This window comes from Phacochoerus africanus, chromosome 1, assembly GCF_016906955.1.
Source record: "Phacochoerus africanus isolate WHEZ1 chromosome 1, ROS_Pafr_v1, whole genome shotgun sequence".
Taxonomy (NCBI): domain Eukaryota; kingdom Metazoa; phylum Chordata; class Mammalia; order Artiodactyla; family Suidae; genus Phacochoerus; species Phacochoerus africanus.
In genome coordinates this window covers 259870559-259894034 of record NC_062544.1, presented here as the reverse complement: position 1 = coordinate 259894034, position 23476 = coordinate 259870559, and the positions used below count along the sequence as shown (strand labels likewise).

Here is a 23476-nt window from a genome sequence, read left to right as displayed (position 1 = left end):
TAAGACAACAGAGGTGGACTCCTTGCCCAGAAGGGCTTTACACTCTAGTTGAGGGCCACGCATAAACGGCGCAAAATACAGTTTTGTAATGAGATGATTGAAAGATGTACTGAGTAGTGCTGGGGAGTCCTGCAGGTCCCCAGCCTGCATAGTTCAGGGAAGGCTGCCCAAGGAGGGAAGGGGTGAGTCCTCAGCTGAGACTTACAGACTGTAAAAGATTTTATTCCTTGAGCTTGATTATCAGCAAATGGAGCATTGTTATATGATGCATTTTTAACTCTGATATATTTTATCAAGTGATGATGATGGTAGGGATTGTGTGGGTGAAAGGGGAGAAGGACACTGAGCAGAAAGTTCTGTCAAGAACTTTTTATTCTTTTTATTCTACGTCACATTATTTTTCCCATGGTTATGTCTTAGTCATATCCTCATGTGTAATGGCAAGGATTTAAATATAAAACACATTATTCATTTTATATAAATGCTGTAATTGAAAGCACAGTAAGTACCAAAACAATAAAGCAAAATATAGAGTAAATATTGATATAAGAACTTAAGTGATGGTGGAATTGAACAAACAGAGAGGTATGGCATATATGTGCCAGTCCCTATATCTTTTTTATCTAAAAAGGAAAGGAAAGAGAAAAGGGAAGGAAAAGAGAAAGAAAGGAAAGAAAGAAAGGAAGGAAGGAGGGAAGGAAGGAAGGAAGGGAAGGAAGGAAGGAAGAAAGAAAGAAAGAAAGAAAGAAAGAAAGAAAGAAAGAAAGAAAGAAAGAAAGAAAGAAAGGGAGAAAGAAAGAAAGAGAGGAAGGGAGAGAAGAAGGGAGAGAGAAGGAATGATGTATATAACGGAGATTCTCACAAAGCTAAAGTATTTAAATTTTTGATGTTAAAATGTTTTAATTTTATTAAATAATGTTCATAGTAGGTAGTAGTAGTTATTTCTAATGATCTCAGTTGCTAAAGTAAAAATTACCCGGAAGCATTTTTAGTCCAGTAAAGTGAAGTCAGAAAGACACTGACCTGTGTTACCAGCACTGTTCTTCCTGCTTCTTCTCCAGCCCATAGAGCCTCTTCTAAAGCCTCCTTTCTACCCTGCAGCCCAATCTGTATCTGAGTATCAGGTGCCGAGGCAAATCACGCGGACTCTCCCTGCTCCTGGACTGAGTATGCCCGAGACCTGGACAGCAGCACAGCCTGTCTCAGATGGGCAGTTACTGGCTACAGTTCCTGAGGTTTTTACTTCAGACATTTGCCGTGTGTACTGATGAGCAAAGGAGACGTTATAGAGAGGTATGGGTGGCAGTTTCACAGTCAAAATGAAACCATTTAAAGTGAATAGCCTACCAGTGGTGTGCCAGTAGCTTCATCTCCCTAGTTGAAAAATGTATTTTAATGTTACATGTTACTATTTGAAGACATAGAAATTCTTCAGATACAGTGTGCATTTTCTTATTGTTTTGCTCATTAATCCCTTGGGGTGGGAACCAGTGAGATTCCTTGGCTTCTTCCCTTTACACTGTGACCACTCTTCTCTCTGTCCATGGATAGGGTCTGTAAGTGATATTCTCTGCCACAGACTGACTAAAATCCTCAATCTAGAAAGCTTTGTGTTCTGGGCTGTTCCAGGAAGCATGATGTCATGATGATTTTACCATTTTTGGCAAGTCAAGTCAGAGTTCACAAAGCAAGGCAGCACTTTTACCTAGGCAGCACCTAAAGAACATAATTATTAATTAAGTGATAAATGATTCCTCTAAATAGACTTTGTATATAAAATATATTTTATAAGTAATTCTGTTTAAAATAGAAAATATATCTATAGGTTTTGTGATCAAAGTTTGATGTATGAATTGATGCCCATTACTGATAATTTTGTTATACTCATGGTCTGCTTCTGCCTGGTAAAAAAAGTTCCTTTTCTTCCCCCCCTTTTTTTTTTGGCTGGGGGAGGGGGGGGCACGCCCATAGCATGTGCAAGTTTCCCAGGCCAGGGATCTAAGTCCCACCACAGCAGTGAACCAAGCCAGAGCACTGACCCAAGCCACAGCACTGATGCCAGATCCTTAACCCACCAGGCCACCAGAGAATTCTGGAAGTTCAGTTTTCACTGATACTTAATTTATTTTTCCCTTTTCCTTGGTAATTGAGAAATTAGTGGACATTCTAGGATAGGACAATTCTGGTATTTCATTCAAACCTATTTAAGTAATCAAAAATAATTTTGCAAAATGAAAAACTGATAATGGGTGCATATACATGTATCATAATTTGAAAATTACATAAAGCACAGCAGGTGATACTTGATTTAACAAGGAAAGCTTTTATATTACAAATTTACCCCAACAGTATTTTATGTATCCTTAAAAATAATTTCTTGGTCAGAATGCTTCAGTAAGGACATTCACCACATAATTCTTGACTTTATAAATGTAATTTAAGATAAATTCAATATATTGTTTGAACAGCTGAAACAAAAGGCATGGTTTTGTTAGATAATTACACTATTGAATAATAAACTCCATTAAGAATCACTTTGTTGCTCTTGTTGGTAAGCAGTTTCTTCCTATATGTATAATTTGAAAATTATTGTGGAAGATTAGGATGCATTGTAAAATTTTTCTGATTCAACCTATTTTTAGCACTTAAATCTATGGATTTGGGAAGAAGTGACCCAAGATACTAAAAAATAGACAATTCCTGTTTTAAGTGGTACAAAGGCTTGGAAGTGTTGGGGAGCATGGTTGAGTCAGGAACCTGCAAGTTAAATTGATTTCAGAATTGTCACTTGGCAAGGATCAGTTAGAACAAATGAATAAATAAATATGCAGGCCTACAGACATACACAACTCATGATTCTGAAACATATATACACTGATTTTCTATCCTACTCTTTGATCTAATGCAACATTCTTAATAGAACATACTTTGTAAAAAAAAGTACATGAAGATCTTGTCCTCAAAGATGGGGAACATTTTAAGAACAGGGTGTACCCTGTGAGTAAATGCAGTGTGTCTAGTAAGTATACTAAAAACCCCAGGAGCTTTGATCTAATGCCAGCTGTTTCATCAGTTCTGTTGGTAATCTTTTTTAGTGATCTGTGACCTTGACCTTGTGCTTAGGTCTGTATGTCAAATCTATTTTGGGGATGGGAAAAACATAGTTGGATTTAATAGGATTTATGCTCCAGTCTCAAAGGATGTTCATATATATATATATATATATATATATATATATATATATATGCATACACACACACACACACACACACACACACACACACACGTACTATAGATAGTCCAACAATTCCAGGAGAAGAAAGTGCCATTCTCCATTATATTTCATAGTTTGGAATATGAAAATATATGGAGATTGGACCAAGACTGATAGAAAGCACCAGTTACTTTGAAGAGCTATTGGAAAAGTTAGGAGAAGCTATACTGTGGGTTTTATTCTTAGACCTTTCTTTCCACACTTATGTGCCACCAAATAATGTTAATTTTATGTTTCTCCAGAGAAACTATTGTTTAACTGAAAGAGTGAGCAGACATTAATATTAATGTTCAATAAATATCACATGTACTCTTTAACATATAACTATCTTCGTGAATTTTAAAAAATTAGTTAGAATTAATTTTACTTAAAAATATTCTAGTTTCAAAGAGTTCCCATCGTGGCTTAGTGGTTAGCAAGTCCGACTAGGATCCATGGGGTTGCAGGTTTGATCCCTGGCCTCAATTGGGGGTTAAGGATCTGGCGTTGACATGACCTGTGGTGTAGGTCGCAGATGTGACTCAGATCCCACGTTGCTGTGGCTCTGGTGTAGGCTGGCGGCTATAGCTCCAATTAGACCCCTAGCCTGGGAACCTCCATATGCTGTGGGTGTGGCTCTAGAAAAGACCAAAAAGACAAAAAAAAAATTCTAGTTTCTGTGTTTTCAAGATAATACAGTACAGCGTCCATGGAGGGCTTCTATTTTGGAACAGATATTGTCAGTTAAGCTCCTTCTCTAGCTGATTTGATTTGGTGAATGTTTTTAATTTAAAATCTCTTAAGTTATAAACTTAATTTTGATTATAAATTAAATTTTTATATAAACTATGGAGACAGAAGAAAATGAATAGTGGATTTGTTGAATCTGATTCATAGACATAAGCCTCATGAGGATAATTCAGAACAGAGGGGCTCTTCACTTCCCTGAATCATTTATAGAGGACAATTATTTTACCTTTCTCATGCATTGATCTGTGTTATCAAGGGTCTGAAGTCTTTACTCTCCCATTGTGTTTGGTATATAGTCATCAAGAGATAAGCAAAAGCTCCAGTTTGAATATAAGCTCCTATTTAGCTTTTAAGTAAACATCTGTTTGAAATTTTGTGACTCCAGTAATGAAAGTAGTGAAGATAAAATAACTTTGGGGGAATGGATGGGTAGGTTGTATGGCTGTTTAAAAATAATTTCCTTCCCCTAGAATTCAGTAAGAAGACTATAAAATATATTAGTCAGGGCTATCTCCACACCTTTGTGACAGCATATCATCTTTTTGGTTAAAATGCTTGTCGTTTTTATCAACTACAATTTTATAAGTTACTTGGAATCATAGAAATAAAGTGTTAGAGTTGAAGAGGTCCTCAGATACCTATGTCCTTCTGTTGAACGCTCAGTCCATCAAGCACTAGTGTCTCCTAGTGAGTCTCTTACTTGAGAATGTGAGTGACACTCTTACTCCTGTGGAGGCAGCTGACAGCAAGTTAAAGCTGATGGACCTGGAAGGTAGGAGCAAATTTGGCCTTGGGCAAAAATGTGTAAGTCCCTCAGGTTGAAGTGGAGAACAGTCTGGGCAGCTGTTTTACTTGCTGCAATGTCAGTAGCTTCTGCTACCCATCTCTTAAGAGTATTTACATCTAAAATGAGAACCCTTGGGAGAGAGCAAGAAGCTCTTGTGGTCTAATTTTAAATGTTGAGGCTCTCCATTGAGCAGTGTTTTTTTAGGTAAGTTTATTTTCTTGGCACCCATCAAATGATACAACCATACATCCATCTTTTGATAGATAAAACTGCAAAGAAAATTAATATCTTGGAATTTAAATTATATCAAAGTACATATACTTATTTTTTTTCAAGTAGTTGGAAATATTTTCTAATAAATGAAATCCTAAGGCTCCTCCTTTACTGTGCTTATATTATTCCCAGCTATGAAGTGGCAACAATTGAATGGTTCTTTTTTTCTTAATTTTTTTTCAAAAACTAACTTTTAATGGAGGAATCATTGTAGTCTTCACTTTTCAATGAAGCCCCAGGACTGTTACCTGAAATTTCACTTTTCCTTTCTTGTTCTGTGACATTAAGCATTGGGTTTTATATATTCTAATTTTTCACTGGCCCTTGGTTTCGAAAGCTAATCTCATCCATTTGCATAAATGTTTGATGTTATATTTTCTTGATAAATTTTTCTTGGGTTTTTATTCCCTTTTCAACTCTTAAAACTTTCAAAGTCTCACCTAAGAGAACAACAAGTTCTCTGAATTATTTACTTGGATTTGTATTGCTTAAGTAAAAGGTTCAATAATTAGGACTTTGGAATTTTCTTTGAATGCTTACTGAAACATCTTAAATGTTTGTCTTTCCTTTTGCATGAAAAGCACCCCCCCAGTCATCTACAGAAAAATGTAGATAATATTGTCCAATAGGAGTAGCCTTTCAGTTAACTTCTGCTTTTTTGACTGACCAGAGCCAAGAATCCAAAGTGCCGATTCAGAAATACATTTAATTTAATTTCGGTACTCAAGTGTTACTTGATAATGCAGGAGAAATTGGGAATTTCATGGAAACAGTTGGAAGTCATGAGGTATTCATTAGACATCATTTAAATGGCATACAAAGGGACTTTATAATGTTTAGTCATTGAAATGTTTTTAATGGAGAATTTGATTTTAAGATCTTTTCCTTAAAAACAGCCAAAGACCTTCTCATTATTTATCTATTTTCAACCAGATGTAAACCTACATATAAGAATCCTGTTAGATACATCCTTCATTTATCCAAGACTTTACCATTTTCAAAAGCATTTAAAGGAAGTTCCCTGATGGCACAGCAGGTTAAGGATCCTGTGTTGTCACTGCTGTGGCTCAGGTCGCTGCTGTGATGTGGGTTCAGTCCCTGGCCCGGGAATATCCGCATACCCCAGGCACAGCTAAAAATTTTTAAAAGTGTTTAAAAATTCAATGAACTTTCCCTTTGCTTAATAAACTATTACCATCTAGGGAGTGTAAAACACAATGCAATGGAAATAGTAACACCTGGTTGGGAACTGTGTTAATAATGTGAATTATTCACAACTGTCTTTTATGATTAAAGCTCTAAATTAAAGTTATGAAATTATGTTGATATTTTGATTTTATAAATTCTTAGAAAATGTTTTATGTATTTATATCATATGAATATATATTATTAGAATATAATATAACATATATATTATATATATTAGAATATATATATAATATTATATTCTAATAATATATATTCTAATTCAAGCATTTTACCAGATATTAAACTGGATTGTGTATTGAAACTTGAATCTTAGCCCAAATCTATGCATATGGTCAAGATTCCACAGAATTCTTTTATGGTTTAATTTAATTTTATTATTATTTTTAATAATTCTTTCCTGCCACAGCAATAATTTTTTATTACATGGTATTAGACCAGGAAAATCTCAATTTTATCAAATTTAAACAATAATTTTATGGTTATAAACAATTTTAAATTAATAAAAGGAAGACTTCATCTATAATTAACTGTAAAGTGTTTGTCCATGAATTTTATTAAATTAACCTGAAATGCATTGATCCTTGATACACTGTCAGGATTCTTTGGACCCAGTTTTGTTTTTTAGAAAGGATGTTACATGACTTTTATTCTTTTTTAAAGTTTCAATGAATGTATTTTTAATTGAAAAAAGCATTGTGTCTTGCTATTACCATATGTGCTCATTGGAACTTTTTATAAATCAAACTTACATTATGGAATCTTAGTGATCTTATTTTTCTGTATCTTTTCACCATTTTTCCCTTTATCACTTTTTTGGAATTAATTAATCATTTATTTCCAATTGCGTAAATTAAAGATGAAAAGAATAAGCCAGAGGAAGATAATGAAAGTGCCTAGGAGGATAATGCAATAGTGAAATAAGTCATCATTATTGTATCATCTTCAGTTTCCTAATATCATAACCCATAAATACTGGTATTATCTTTCAAGAATGTAAAAAGAAAATGTCTGGAGACAATAGTCTTTCTATTTTGTTTTAAATTTTTAGTAAACATGGTAGAGAATTCAGTATTTTTTATTTTCCACCCCTAATGTTAAAGAGAAGACAGAGTTCCCGCTGTGACACAGTGGGATAAGAAACCCACTGGAGCAGCTTGGGTCACCGAGGAGGCAAGGGGTCCATACCCAGTACAGTGGATTAAAAAGGATCTTATGTTGCCGCAGCTGTGGGATAGGTCACAGCTGTGGCTTGGATTCAGTCCCTGGCCCAGGAACTTCCATATGCCACAGGTGCATCAAATAAAGAGAAGAAAGTTGGCATTGGAAGATGCTTCAGTTAGATGAATCAGCAGATAAATGCAGAGACTGATAGTAGCATTCTAGATAGGATTGATGATGATGACATTGATTGTACAAGCAACACCTCAGACCATTGTCTTCAGATGACAATATCCTAGATGAATTTTTCAAGCTCAAGAACCAGTAATCGGAAAACATAGTTCTTTTTCACCCAGCTTGATTGAGATGTAATTGACATGTAATACTAAGTTTACGATGTATAATGTGATGATGTGATTTGCAAAATGATTACCAAGGTAAGGTTATTTCACATATCCATCACTTCATATAGTTATCATAACTTTATAGTTTTAAAGGCACAAAGGAGATAGACTATTTTGCTCCAGTTGCTTAATAGGAAGTACTTTATCACTCAGTATTTTGTGACAAGAAATTTGCCTGCCCTGTTTTGCTCAAAGAATATATGACAATGTTCTTTCTTCTTTTATGATGTTGACACCCCCCCAATTTTTTTGAAATAGTTCATAAGTGGACAGAATACTGTATGCTGGTGTGTAATAGAAGGCATTAGAAGAAAACAGATGACATGGAAATAATTCATTAGATTGATCATTGCAATGGGTATTAATAAATCTAAAAGTAAAAAATACTTTGTAGTTATGTAACAAGGAAGATTTCTGTCCTTCTTTCTTCAATATAATTTTGAGCTGTCAAAGTTTTGCAAAGTAATACATTTTGATTTCTACAGCCACAAAAAGAAAACTCAAAAGTGATGATTAAGCTAGAACCTCTTAGATATGTACTTGAAATCTGGAATTGGTATTTACAAGGTATTTCCAGTAGTTAAACTCTCAGTTCCAGAGTGCCTTGACCATTTCAGGTGTGTTGTCCTTCAAAACCAGGGAAATATGGAATTCAGAATTGGGTTTGCAGAGTTCCTGTTGTGGTGCTGAAGAACTGAATCTGACTAGTATCCATGAGGATGCAGGTTCCATCCCTGGCCTTGCTCAGTGAGTTTAAGGATCCGGTGTTGCCGTGAGCTGTGGTGTAGGTCGCAGACAGGGCTTTGCTCGGATCCCACTAGGCCAGCAGCTACAGCTCTGATTCAACCCTTAGCCTGAGAACTGAGAACCTCCATAAGCCGCAGGTGCAGCCCTAAAAAGCCAAAAAAAAGAAAAGAAAAGAAAGAATTGGGTTTGCTATGTGTAAATTCTTACTAAAAATTCTAGTGAAGATATTTTACATTACCCCTTTATTATTCTGCAAATTGTTATTATTCATAAATTATTATGTATGAATAAGTTGACTTAAATGATAATAAATGTTCATTGGACCCAGGTGGTAAATGATGGTGGCTGTTTTTCTTGGTATATTGAGAGTTAAGTGAATTCATTAAAATTATAAAGAGCTGATTTTGAATTAGAATGATAATATCAAAAGCAAATTCAAGTCATTTCTTGGTTTAATAAATGTTACACTAAATTTTTGTTAAAATCAGGAAATTTTTTTCTAAAAATTTTGCGGAATCACCCTATAAAAATGACAACTAACTGGAAATAAACATTGCTCAGTTTTTATTTTATCACTGGGTAGGTTTTTTTTTTTTCTCCCATTCATTCATTCATATTTATATGGAAGTTCCTGGGCCAGGGCTTACTTCTGACCCACAGCTGCAGCAACACCAGATCCTTAACCCATTTCATTGGGCCAATGATTGATCCTGAGCTACTGCAGAGACAACTGACTCCTTAACCTGCTGCACCACAGCAGAATCTCCTAATATAATGTATTTTAGTTTCTAAACCAAATTTTTGCTTCTAAACCTCATGAGAGTTGTAAAATTTATAAGGCGTTCACTTGCGTTTTTTTTTTTTTTCCTTTTTTTTTTCCTTCCTCCTCAGTACTTTTACCTCCCCTTTGGTTCCTCTTACATATTTTGGTATAATTCTGTTCTCTTTCCAGAGAAGTCACTTAATAAGTGTTTGCATACAAGTCAAGTCTCTTCCTTCTTTTGTTTTTGAAGAGAACGTTGAGTATGTTTAAATAGACATGTATATACAAGCTCTAACAAAATCATCGTTGAAGTTACAAATAAACCAGTAAATTCACTGACAAGCCAGTGAACCAGAGTATTTTATAAAATATTCCAGTTTTTAAATATATTGCTTGCAGATCTCTAAAGAAGCCTAATTCTTTTTTTGTTGTTGTTGTTATCACTCTTTTTTTTTTTCTTTTTTTTATTTTCCCACTATACAGCAAGGGGATCAAGTTATCCTTACATGTATACATTACATTTTTTTTTTCCCCACCCTTTGTTCTCTTGCAACATGAGTATCTAGACATAGTTCTCAATGCTACTCAGCAGGATCTCCTTGTAAATCTATTCTAAGTTGTGTCTGATAACCCCAAGCTCCCGATCCCTCTCACTCCCTCCCTCTCCCATCAGGCATCCACAAGTCTATTTTCCAAGTCCATGATTTCCTTTTCTGTGGAGATGTTCATTTGTGCTAGATATTAGATTCCAGTGATAAGTGATATCATATGGTATTTGTCTTTGTCTTTCTGGCTCATTTCACTCAGGATGAGAGTCTCTAGTTCCATCCATGTTGCTGCAAATGGCATTATGTCATTCTTTTTTATGGCTGAGTAGTATTCCATTGTGTATATATACCACCTCTTCCGAATCCAGTCCTCTGTTGATGGACATTTGGGTTGTTTCCATGTCTTGGCTATTGTGAATAGTGCTACAATGAACATGCGGGTGCATGTGTCTCTTTTAAGTAGAGTTTTGTCCGGATATATGCCCAAGAGTGGGATTGCGGGGTCATATGGATGTTCTATGTATAGATAAGAAGCCTAATTCTTAACTGTATGTTGGCATTTAGGATTTGTAATGGACTGTGCTCAGGTAGTAGGCAACGCCTGATAACATTCTTAAGCAGTAAGTATTTAAAATCAAGTCAGCCAACTATATGTTGGTGATCCAAAAATAATGTGGTTGTCTTTCCACTAAAAGAAAATGAGTCAGGTTAATACTAGCTTTAAATCAAATGAGTTTAACCCTAAAAAGCCTCTATTAAGCAATGGTAACATTTTACATTATGCACTAATACCTGTAGGTTCCAGTGAGCTGTACCATATCCAAGTATTATGTGTCTTTTTCTTTTCTTCTCCCCCTCCAAAATCTCTCAGTTAAATTCTATACTATAGAACTGAAAAAGCAAGAGAGATAGGAAGGATTGTTAGTGATTTCTCCCACATTAGTTGTTTAAGAAACAGTAAAGGAAGTTACCTGAGGAAATTTGGCACACCTAGTTCCCTGAAGAGTTTGTAATAGTAGAGTCTGAGTGAATTCCAGCCTTAAGTAGTCTCGGAATTTCTGCTTTCTGAGGTATTCCAATTTTATGCTAGAATGGTGGTAGGTGTTGCCTACCTGCACCCCAGGGGAGTGCACCTAGAATAGCTTCTCAGTAACTACTATCTTTGATTTACAGGTTGATCTTATTAAAAAATGAGTTTCGGAGTTCCCGTCATGGCTCAGTGGTTAACGAACCCGACGAGGAACCATGAGGTTTTGGGTTCGATCCCTGGCCTTGCTCAGTGGGTTGAGGATCCAGCGTTGCCGTGAGCTGTGGTGTAGGTTGCAGATGAAACTCGTAGCCCTAGTTGCTGTGGCTCTGGTGTAGGCCGGCACCTACAGCTCTGATTAGACCCCTAGCCTCAGAACCTCCATATGCTATAGGAGCAGCCCTAGAAAAGGCAAAAAGACAAAAAAAAAAAGAGTTTCTATGAAAAGCTCTTTCTTGCCTCATATAATTGGTTTTGTTTATAGAATATTCTTTTCAAAGAAATTAATGAGAAATAACCATTTGAACTTTGACTTTCTCTTTCCTTCAAATCTCTTCTAAATTTGTTTCTTGCCAACTTTTCTACAGGATGATATGATGACTTAGTGTGTGTGTGTATATATATGTATAGTTATAGGTTTTTTTAAGATTTTACTTCTATTATAGTTGATTTATAATGTTCTGTCAGTTTCTGCTGTTATAGTTTTATGTGCTCTATACTAATCACATTTTCTAAACCAAAAGTTAATGCAAGTACCCCAAAACATTTTTTAAATAATGACTTTTATTTTTAAATCCTTTAAATTTTTTTCAAATCACATAATATTTTAATTTATCTGTAATTATTGATAACAAGGTCATACTCAAAGAAATAGCATGGGCAGGGGGAGGAGTATTTTATATTAGGAACATTCTAGAAACTTAGGATGATAGGCTTATCTGTAACCTGCATTCTGCATCTGCTAGGAGTGGACCTTATTTTACAAGTTCTACATGGAGCACAGATGTAAGAATTTTAAGACAGACACATTCAAACTTTGCTCGACCTAAATGGGTTCTGTTTTTAATAAGTCTGGGTAAGAACTATGGGTGAATAAGCCTGTGATTTTATGTAAATGTGTATTAACTAAGACTATCACAGTTTGCATGCCCCTTCAGAAGAATCTTACACTTGTTAGGGCTTCCAATTCTTTGCAAACAGAAATTCTCCAAATTCTTTTGGGGATGGCTGATGTTTAGAGGATGATGTCAGAAGCATTGTGTCAGCCTCAACCTCACATCTAACTCATTAGATGAGTCCATGTCACATGGATCTCTTTTCCTTTTTCCTCTTGTTCCTTCATAAGCTCTGAGTAATGTAAGGAAGCTAGAACTAGCCCCTTGTACAGCTGCAGTGCTATAGGGAGACGACTTAGCATCACATCACTTTGCAGAAAGATGTTTATGAAAATTCAAAAACTTGATGGGCTTTGGAAGACAGTTGTGTAACACTAAAGTATTTTCTCTGATTGGATCCTTTTCACGATATGAAATTAATTAATCCATAAGATTTCCAGTAGAGATTTCCAATTTAATAGGAATGGCAATAAAATAAATTACTGAAGAAGCATCTATAATGCATAAATATGTACATTGCATGTGTGTATATATATGCATATCAGCTTACAAGCGCTAGATTGTTTTGCTTTCACATATCAGAGTACAATTCTAATTCTTCACCTCCTTAACTATTTTTTTCTTTAATTTTTCTAGAACACTGATATTTGCATTTATTGGGGAACAAAAGATGAAGAAGAAGTAGTGTATTCACTAAGGATTCTGCTGCTGCTTCTTACTTGGGAGTTGATCAGCTCTATGGTGGGACTGCACTGGGGTCAGCCTGCCATTTATCTCGCCACTGCCAGCAGGAATCCTGGTCGGAATGTAACAGTACACCTCTGTCTAATTACTATGGAAGGTGATAAACTGACACTCACTTGTTAACATTACATCTCATTCACCCAAAAAAAAAAAACCATTCTTCAAAGTGAATAGAAACCAAGCCCTTGTGAACACTTCTATTGAACATGACTCATGGAGAAGAGCTTGGCTCTGATGTGCACCAGGATTCTATTGTTTTAACTTACCTAGAAGGATTACTAATGCATCAGGCAGCAGAGGGATCAGGTACTGCCGTCGACAAAAAGTCTGCTGGGCATAATGAAGAAGATCAGAACTTTAACATTTCCGGTAATGCATTTCCCACCTGTCAAAGTAATGGTCCAGTTCTCAATACACACACATATCAGGGATCTGGCATGCTGCATCTCAAAAAAGCCAGGCTATTGCAGTCTTCTGAGGACTGGAATGCAGCGAAGCGGAAGAGGCTGTCTGATTCCATCGTCAATTTAAACGTAAAGAAGGAGGCTTTGCTGGCTGGCATGGTTGACAATGTGCCTAAAGGCAAACAGGATAGCACATTACTGGCCTCTTTGCTTCAGTCATTCAGCTCTAGGCTGCAGACTGTTGCTCTGTCACAACAAATTAGGCAGAGCCTCAAGGAGCAAGGGTATGCCCTCAGTCATGATTCTTTAAAAGTGGAGAAAGATTTAAGGTGCTACGGTGTTGCATCAAGTCACTTAAAAACATTGTTGAAGAAAAGTAAAGCTAAAGATCAAAAGCCTGATACCAATCTCCCTGACGTAACTAAAAACCTCATCAGAGAGAGGTTCGTAGAGTCACCTCATCATGTTGGACAAAGTGGAACAAAGGTCCTGAGTGAACCCTTGTCATGCGCTGCAAGATTACAAGCTGTTGCGAGCATGGTGGAGAAAAGGGCTAGTCCAGCCACTTCACCCAAACCCAGTGTTGCTTGTAGCCAATTAGCATTACTCCTTTCAAGCGAAGCCCATTTACAGCAGTATTCTCGAGAACATGCTTTAAAAACACAAAATGCAAATCAGGCAGCGAGTGAAAGACTTGCTGCTATGGCCAGATTACAGGAAAATGGCCAGAAGGATGTGGGCAGTTTCCAGGTCTCCAAAGGAGTGTCAGGCCATCTTAATGGCCAGGCAAGAACATCATCAAACAAATTAATGGCTAGCAAAAGTACAACATTTCAAAGTCCAATGGGCCTCGTTCCTTCTTCTCCCAAAAATGCAGGCTATAAGAATTCACTGGAAAGAAACAATATCAAACAAGCTGCTAATAATAGTTTGCTTTTACATCTTCTTAAAAGCCAGACCATACCTAAGCCAATGAACGGACACAGTCACAATGAGAGAGGAAGCATTTTTGAGGAGAGCAGTACACCTACAACTATTGATGACTACTCAGATAACAATCCCAGTTTTACAGATGATAGCAGTGGTGATGAAAGCTCTTATTCCAACTGTGTGCCCATAGACTTGTCTTGCAAGCACCGAACCAAAAAGCCAGAACCTGACCAGCCTGTTTCTCTGGATAACTTAACTCAGTCCTTACTAAACACTTGGGATCCCAAAGTCCCCGAAGTAGATAACAAAGAAGATCAAGATACCTCAAAGAATTCTAGGCTAAATTCACACCAGAAAGTGACCCTTCTTCAGCTTCTCCTTGGCCATAAGAATGAAGAAAATGTAGAAAGAAACAACAGCCCTCAGGAAGTCCACAGTGATGTGACAAAGTTCAGCACGCAGAACTATGCTCGGACCTCTGTCATTGAAAGCCCAGGTACCAACAGGACGCCGCCAGTGAGCACTCCACCCCTACTTGCATCGGCCAAAGCCGAGTCTCCCATCAACCTTTCCCAGCATTCTCTGGTCATTAGATGGAATTCCCCACCGTATGCCTGTGGCCCTCCGTCTGAAAAGCCAACAAATGCCACCTCCAACCGCTTGGTGGACCTTACAAAGAGCAAAGACTTGCAAGGAGAGAAACCAGTCCAAAACGAAGGTGCACAAAACTCTGCCACGTTCAGTGCCAGCAAGCTGTTAAAAAATTTAGCACAGTGTGGCATGCAGTCTTCCATGTCAGGGGAAGAGCAGAGACCCAGTAAACAGCTGCTAAGCGTCAACACGGATAAACCTACAGGTGTGATGGAGAGACTCGGTAGCCCTCTGCTCGCAAATAAAACAAACCCAGCTGAAGAAAATAAAGCATTCGGCAGCCACTCAGCCGGCCCTGAGCCCGGACTTTCTGGTTCCGAAATAGAAAATCTGCTTGAAAGGCGCACTGTCCTCCAGTTGCTGCTGGGAAACTCCAACAAAGGGAAGATGGAGAAGAAAGAGAAGATTCCCTTAAGGGAGGGAAGTACTCAGGAACATACAGACCGAGCTTTAAGTGAACAAATATTGATGGTGAAAATAAAATCTGAGCCTTGCGACGACTTCCACGCGCACACGCCGGATGTGCACTCGAGCCCCGATGCTCAGGGCGCCCCATTCTTAGGGATGACTCCTCCCGTGCAGAGAGGCGCAGCTGCCTTACCAGCTCCCGAGGACTTGAAATCGGAGCCCGCTTCACCTCAGGATTTTTCTTTCTCAAAGAACGGTCTGCTAAGTCGCTTGCTGAGACAAAATCAAGAGAGCTACCCAGCTGATGACCTGGACGGCAGTCACAGAAACAGTGAACTGACACTTTTGGAATCAAAGAATCTTTGCATGGTCCCTAAGAAAAGGAAGCTTTATACTGAGCCGTTAGAAAATCCATTTAAAAAGATGAAAAATAACATAGTCGATGCTGCAAGCAGTCACAGTGCTCCGGAGGTGCTGTATGGGTCCTTGCTTAACCAGCAAGAGCTGAAGCTTAGCAGAAATGAGCTTGACTTGAAATACCCTGGCAGTCATAGTTCAGCCAGCGAAAGTGAACACAGGGGTTGGGCCAGAGAGAGCAAAAGCTTCAACGTTTTGAAACAGCTGCTGCTCTCAGAAAACTGTGTGAGAGATTTGTCCCAGCATCGGAGTAACTCTGTCGGTGACAGTAAAAAGAAAGGATGCAAAAACAGTGTGACCAACAGCAAGCCTGAATTCAGCATTTCTTCTTTAAACGGACTGATGTACAGTGCCGCTCAGCCCAGCAGTTGCATGGACAGCAGGACATTTCCATACCCAGGAGGAGTCAAAACTCCCCTGAGTCCTCCTTTCCCTGAGCACTTGGGCTGCACAGGGTCCAGACCAGAATCTGGGCTTGTGAACGGGTGTTCCATGCCCAGTGAGAAGAGACCCATTAAGTGGGTTATCACAGACGCAGAAAAGAATGAGTATGAAAAAGACTCTCCAAGACTGACCAAAACTAACCCAATACTGTATTACATGCTCCAGAAAGGAGGCAATTCTGTTACCAGTCGAGAAACACAAGACAAGGACATTTGGAGGGAGCCTTCCTCTGCTGAAAACATCTCACAGGTTACAATCAAAGAAGAGTTACTCCCTGCTGCAGAAACTAAAGCTTCTTTCTTTAATTTAAGAAGCCCTTATAATAGCCATATGGGAAATAATGCCTCTTGCCCACACAGCGCAAATGGAGAAGTTTATGGACTTCTGGGAAACATGCTAACAATAAAAAAGGAATCAGAATAAAATGTACCTGCCATCCATCTTTGGATCTTTTTAAAAACTAAATGAGTTTGAACTTGAGATCTGTATAAATAAGCGCATGATTTGAGAAAAGCATGGTATAATTGAAACTTTCTCATTTTGAAAAGTCTTGGTTCCTGGTGATGTTTAAATATGCATACTACTTTTTGCTTTACGTTAGATGTCATGAGGAAGCTGCTGAACTAGCCAGTGGTTGTTTAACACTTTGTATGCATCAGACAACAACTTTGAGTAGCCTATGAATGATATCCTTTTTTTAATCACAGATAACAGGCATACATTAAAATGTAAATCTTCATCCACAGTGGATTAATGCATTGCTGCCTTTATTAGGGTATTTAATTTTGCTTTTCAGAAGTCAGCCTACACAACACATTTTTTTTTAAGTCCAATTTGTTAAATAATAACTCTTTAAAGATAATTGTTGAACCTAGTTCAATTAAAAAACCTAGTTCGGATTTATTTCTCAATTCAGTTCAAACATAAATTAGGAAAAATATGCTTACATTTTTCACTTTTGCTAAAAAAAAAAATATTTTTAACTCTTGGAAGGGGTTTTATGATTCCCTAATGTGTCTGCTCCACCCCAGTCCTTTTCAATACACTATATTTCTTTAAACCTTGTACTACTTAGTAAAAATTGATTACAATTGATGGAAGTTTGATAGATCTTAAAAAAAGGCAGATTTCCATATTTGTATTTTAACTACTTTACTAAATTAATATTCCTCCTTTTGCAGAATTAGGAGAGTTAGCATTTATCTTCAGGTGGTTTCCTGAATAGTAGAAATAAGTTGTTTTTAACAGAAGCAAAATGGCTTTTCTTTGGACAGTTTTCACCATCTCTTATAAAAGCTACTACTTCTCACCATTTCTGTGGTACCTGTGAGTCTTGTGACCAGGGTTTCTTAAAGCTGGACTCAGACTACCTGCGTTAGAATCATCTGGAGCACTAGTTTTAAAATGCAGATTCCTAGGCAGCATCTCAGATCTACCCAGAACAAGAATCTCTGCTAAGTGGACCTGGGAATCTTCCTTCTGCATCTTAACGCATCCCTAGGTGTTTCTTCTGCACTCTGAAATTTGAAAACCATTGCCTGACTTTTCTCAGAACACAGGATTGTAAACAAACTATTTGATGCCTATATTTTCCCCAGTATAGTCACACATCAACTCAAAATTTGCAATATTGTACTTCGTATATTACTGTTATGTCTTTGGAAATCGGGTTCAGAATACTTTTTATGACAAAAAAAAAAATTGGGTGAAGGGGACAACTTTCATACCTGGCTCAACATCTCAGGAAAATCTGTGATTATTTATGTGTTCTAATGAGTAACATCTACTTAATTAGCCTTAGGGATGGACTAACAGGGCCACTTACCAAACTCAGGTGATTCCAGGATGGTTTGGAAACTCCTCCCGAATACATCCTTAACTTCTATTAAAATCCTTGTCCTCAGAACAGTGCTGACAAAGATGAAAACATTTATTTCAAACCCAAGAAAGACACTAAACTCAACTAAACAAACAAATACAGAGGGCACATATACATGACAGAATTATACACAGTCACTCCATCGGATCTGTGATTTTGAAATAGTGATTAAAAATAACCATTGGTTTTTCTTGGAAAAACTTAATATGCTATTGAGCCACATGATGTTTTTATGTTGAAACAAGATCAAGTTTTTCAGTTCAGTTTTTACAATCCACAGTTCATTCACCAGATGTTTTTGGTTTTAATTGTAAACCAGGTTAGCAACTGACCTATCAAAAAATTGTTGTATAAGCAACTATTAATTAGAAGGAAATCTATTTGAAATTGTTCTACTTGAAGTTGTTTCTAAGATTTTTATATTGAAAATGGGTGTTATTTCCTAATATGATCTAAAACCCGGAATCATTATTTTTTCTCAAAATGATTTGTAAATAGTGACTGGACATATTATAAAATAATAGGAGTGAATATCATGCTACATCCTGAAGAGATAAAGGCATATGCTGATTTTGAAATGAAAATTCCACTGGCCAGTGAAGAAATTCACCTCCCTCTCATCTTTACTCTGTGACAATCTTACTGTCTACACTAAATAAAGAAGCTTTTAAACAAGGCTTTTTTTTTTTTTTTTTTTCTGCCATTGTGAAAGGTCTGGAGTCTTAGGAATATCCTAGGTTAAAAGTAGTGATATCTCCCCCTCAGTTAGGGGATTATGGGCCTTTACATGGAAGTGAACTTTAGGTCAGGAAAAAGAACATTAAGGGCCAGCATTACTATCTTTTTGTTTCTTTGGTCAGTTGATTGTTTTTGTTGTTGATATTGTTGTCCACCATTAAAGAAATGAAGCTATGCCATACGTAAATAAACATGACCACAAAGACAGCTGTTCTGATTTACTAGAGAGTGTCCCCAATTTGGATTTAGTACAGTTTTAAAGAAGAACGGTGAGAAAGGGCATACATCCATAAATTCACTTTGTTTATGCGTATGTAGATACAAGGATGCACATATACACATTTTCAAGACTATTTTAGATATCTAGACAATTTCTTCCTAAGAAAGTCATTTGTGAAAGGGTACTACAGCTCTCATTGACATCAGTAAGGTAGCATTACCTGTTTATTCTCTGCTGCATCTTACAGAGGAGTAAACTGGTGAGAGTATATATTTTATATATATATATATAATATGTATATATATATATATTGACTTGTTACATGAAGATGTTAAAATTGGTTTTTAAAGGTGATGTAAATAGTGATTTCCTTAATGAAAAAAAACACATATTTTGTATTGTTCTAATACAACAGAAAAGCCTTTTAATCTCTTTGGTTTGTGTATATTCCATGTATAAGTGTAAATATAATCGGACAGGTTTAAAAATTGTGCATGTATGTATACAGTTGCAAGTCTGGACAAATGTATAGAATAAACCTTTTATTTAAGTTGTGATTACCTGCTGCATGAAAAGTGCATGGGGGACCCTGTGCATCTGTGCATTTGGCAAAATGTCTTAACAAGTCAGATCAGATGTTCATCCCAACACAACAGTATTCCATTTCTGGACATGACTTCTGTGGTTTAAGCTTTGTGAAAGAATGTGCTTTGAATTCAAGGGTCTTAAAACTTTTTAAATCAAGTCAACCACTTTTCAACATAAAGGGTTCACACAACTACTTTCATGAATTTTTTACTCCCATTGGAAACATAATAATATACCAGGAGTATTCCAGTATCCTGGAATAGAGGCGCATTACCATTCATGGTATGAATTCTGGGGTTTACACAACCAATTTTGATGCGATCTGCTCAGTAATATAATTTGTCATTTTTATTAGAAATTTAATTTCTTCATGTGATGTCATGAAACTGTACATACTGCAGTGTGAATTTTTTGTTTTGTTTTTTAATCTTTTAGTGTTTACTTCCTGCAGTGAATTTGAATAAATGAGGAAAAAAATGCATCATCTCTGGTTTGAAATGACTGTTATTTTGTGGGCCTCCTGTTTTAAGGTTTTCGTAAACATAAAAGCCTCTGGTCATGCAAATTATAAGTCTTCAAGAGTGCCTTGCCCTTCTCAAAAAGATGAAAAAAGAAGGTGGCTAGTGTGTTAGTGTTTCATGGAGCAGGGCAACTGACACATGGCTCAAAGACAGCCTGTCCTACGTAGCCCTGATTCTGTTGCTTGGTGTGTAACATGGATTTTTACACATGGATACATGATGCTGTGGTCCTCATGGTTTTTTTTTTTTCTTTTTTAAAAATTTTATTGAAGTATAGTTGATCTGCAATGTTGTGTTGGTTTCTGCTGTAGAACAAAGTAATTCACTTATAAATAAGCACATATCCATTCTTTTTCAGATGTAGGTTATTATTGAATATTAAGTACAGTTTCCTATGCTGTACACAGGTCCCTGTTGACCATCCCTCCATTCAATAGGCAATACTGTGCATGTGCTAATCCCAAACTCCCAATCCATTCCCCTCGCCCCAGCCTTTCCCTTTGGTAACTGTAAGGTTGTTTTTAAAAAAGTCTGTGAGTCTGTTTCTGTTTTGTAAATAAGTTTATTTGTATCATTTTTTTTTTTTAGATTCCACATACAAGTGATACCATGTGATATTTGTCCTTCAGCCTGACTGATTTAGTGTGATAATCTCTTAAGTCTATGTTGCTACAAATGGCATTATTTCTTTTTGGGGCTAGTATTCATATATATATACACCTCATCTTTATCCATTCCTCTGTGGATGGACATTTAGGTAGCTTCCATGTCTTGGCTGTTGTAAATAGTGCTGCAGTGAACATGGGGGTGCATGTATCTTTTCAAATTATGGTTTTTTTCAGGATATATGCCCAGGGTTGGGATTGCTGGATCATATAGTAGTTCTGTTTTTAGTTTTTTGAGGAACCTCCATACTGTTTCCCATAGTGATTGTACCAATTTACATTCCCACCAACAGTGTAGGAGGATTGCCTTTTCTCCACACCCTCTCCAGCATTTATTGTTTATAGACATTTTGATGATGGCCATTCTGACCCGTGTGAGGTGATACCTCATTGTAGTTTTAATTTGCATTTCGTTAATGATTACGGATTTTTTAAATGGGAAAAAGTTTGTACAGTGTTCAAAAATAAAGTCGGTTTGATATAAACTTGTTTTAAGATAAGATTTTATTAGGTTTTAATCCAAGTTTCAATGGGTATTAAATTTCTTTTAAATAAAGGAACAAAGATCTTCAATCATTTTGCAAAAATGAATGTGTGTGTGTAAATATATGCTAAACATGTATAGGTAATGAGTAGTTGAGAAGGATAAGCAATGAGCATACGTAATAAGTAATAGAGACCAATTTATTTAGAAAAAGAAAAAAAAAACAAAAAACTCCATCCTTGTGAACTGATGGCCTGGGGGATTTTATTTTTGCAAATATATATGAATAGTAATTTAGTGGGAAGATCAGTTTCTGTTTTCTGCTACTAAAACAGGCCTGTTGGAGTTCCCGTTGTGGCCCAGAGGAAACAAATCTGACTAGCATCCATGAGGATGCAGGTTCGATCCCTGGCCTCACTCAGTGGGTTAAGGATCTGGCGTTGCTGTGACTGTGGTATAGGTCGGCACTACAGCTCCGATTCGATGCCTAGTCTGGGAACCTCCATGAGCCGTGGGTGCACTACAAAGACAATAAGTAAATAAATAATAAAATAGGCCTGTTAACATTTAAAATTAAAATCTGAAATCTTTGCAGTTTCTCTCCTAACAAGTTTATACACATTGTCTAAAAAAATTCCGGGTGATAGAAATACATACAGCTGTTCTACATGATGAAAATATTGAAAAGCTATGCCGTGCTGTCTGTATAGACCCTTATCAGAACCGTAAGGCACAGCCACATTGTGTTTTGTTTGTCATTTATATGGTGAAAAATAGCATAGCAAGCATATCATGTAATAAATTGTCTGAGGGACTTTTAAGAAGAAAACCACCAGTTAGTAATTCTTCCTGACTCTAAGTTAATGCCAATGTCTTTAATATGGAAAGTCTTTAATCAAGTCAGATTATGATCACCTATGCTATGCCAAGTCCTATTTCAAGTGTGTTAATGTGGGAATCTCCTTTACAAAGAATTTTGAAAAAAAAAAAAAATTCCTGCCACTGCTATCAGTAAACTGTGATATGTTTGGTTACAGAAAATAGTTTTTAAAAGTTAAGCATGCCATTTTCATTTGTTCCATCGAACTTGGAGAAGTTTCTGATGGCAGCTTTTAAATGTTGGGTAGAGGAATCTATTGGCATCATTTAACATTAATTTACTACAACTTTTCTCTAAATGGGTGGCACAATTATATTTACAACATTTTAAAAGAAAGAAGCCATCTTCATGAGTAAGTCAAAGAACCCTGCCCTGAAAAAAACAGAGTTACTGTACTCTTTAGTTGATAGCAGAATAATTGGAAATAAAACTAAAATCCCATAACTTGAGAAGTCCTGCTATACCTATGATGCCCACATTTGTGTCTAAAATTGACTACATAAACCTTTCTAGCAACAACCAAGTTTTAAAATAGTGCACTTCTGTAGTCATTCCAGTCTTTTTACAGCCTTTTTACTAACAAAGACCTCGACAACCTTCTATTTTCCAGCCTTTGCTTTTAGCAAACATCATTCGGTAGGTCCTCTCAACTCTAAGAAAAGTTTGCAATCTTTTTGTAGTGTCCATTTTGCAACCTTTTGCTGATAACGTGCTCACTTTCCAAGATCACATCTGGAAGAAGAAACGGCCTAACACTGTGTGGGTTTCATAGCCTGTAGTTTTTGAAAGCTACACCAACAGGGCCCCAGAATAGACCTTCAGTGTAGGTGTATCGTCTGAGATGGTACTTTCCCTTAGCTAACTGATTTGAAATGAGAAGGATAGAACAGTGAGATGACTTCCTTGTAATTAGAAAACTACAGATTTCCCTGAAGTCTGAGAAGTTTCCTCTAGCAGCCATTGTAGCTAATCCTTCCATAAGCTGCAAATCCTCAGAGCACGGGGTTGGATATGGCAGCTAGCCTTTTACATCTTGTAGTGTACCCTTTGATTTCTGGCCCTTCCTGCATTTTCACATTTTTGAAGCATTCTCCCATTTTTGACGCGTTCTCCCACCATCTAACACCTTTCTGCCCATCACCACCGATCATTCTAGTGTTCAAATCTGCCCAGTAAGAATTCACAGTCTTCTGAGCACATCTGCCTTCTTGGCATCGGTGCCTTCAACCATGTGACATTCTCTGCCTTAAATACTTCTTCCTTCTCGTTCCCTCTCATGCCCATTCTTAGCCTTGTAAACTTATATTTATCTTTCAAACCTAACAAGTATCACCTTCTCAAAGAAACCCTCTCTCCTGGATTCCTCCAGGCAGTGTGTTCTTCAGTCCTCTGCCAGGCCCACCATGCTTTGCATAGACCTCTGTTATTGCTCTCTTTAAAGTGGTTAACAACATACCTTGTATTCCTTC

General features: G+C 36.9%; 1 protein-coding gene across 1 annotated transcript; it reads left to right on the top strand.

Annotated features, from left to right (window-relative positions):
* The first annotated feature begins 793 nt into the window (after positions 1–793).
* Positions 794–19938, top strand: NRIP1 (nuclear receptor interacting protein 1). Its single transcript, XM_047794638.1, has 2 exons — positions 794–1293; positions 12671–19938. The coding sequence occupies exon 2, from the start codon at positions 12985–12987 to the stop codon at positions 16453–16455; it is 3471 nt and encodes a 1156-aa protein (XP_047650594.1). The 5' UTR covers positions 794–1293; positions 12671–12984; the 3' UTR covers positions 16456–19938.
* Positions 19939–23476: the final 3538 nt, after the last annotated feature.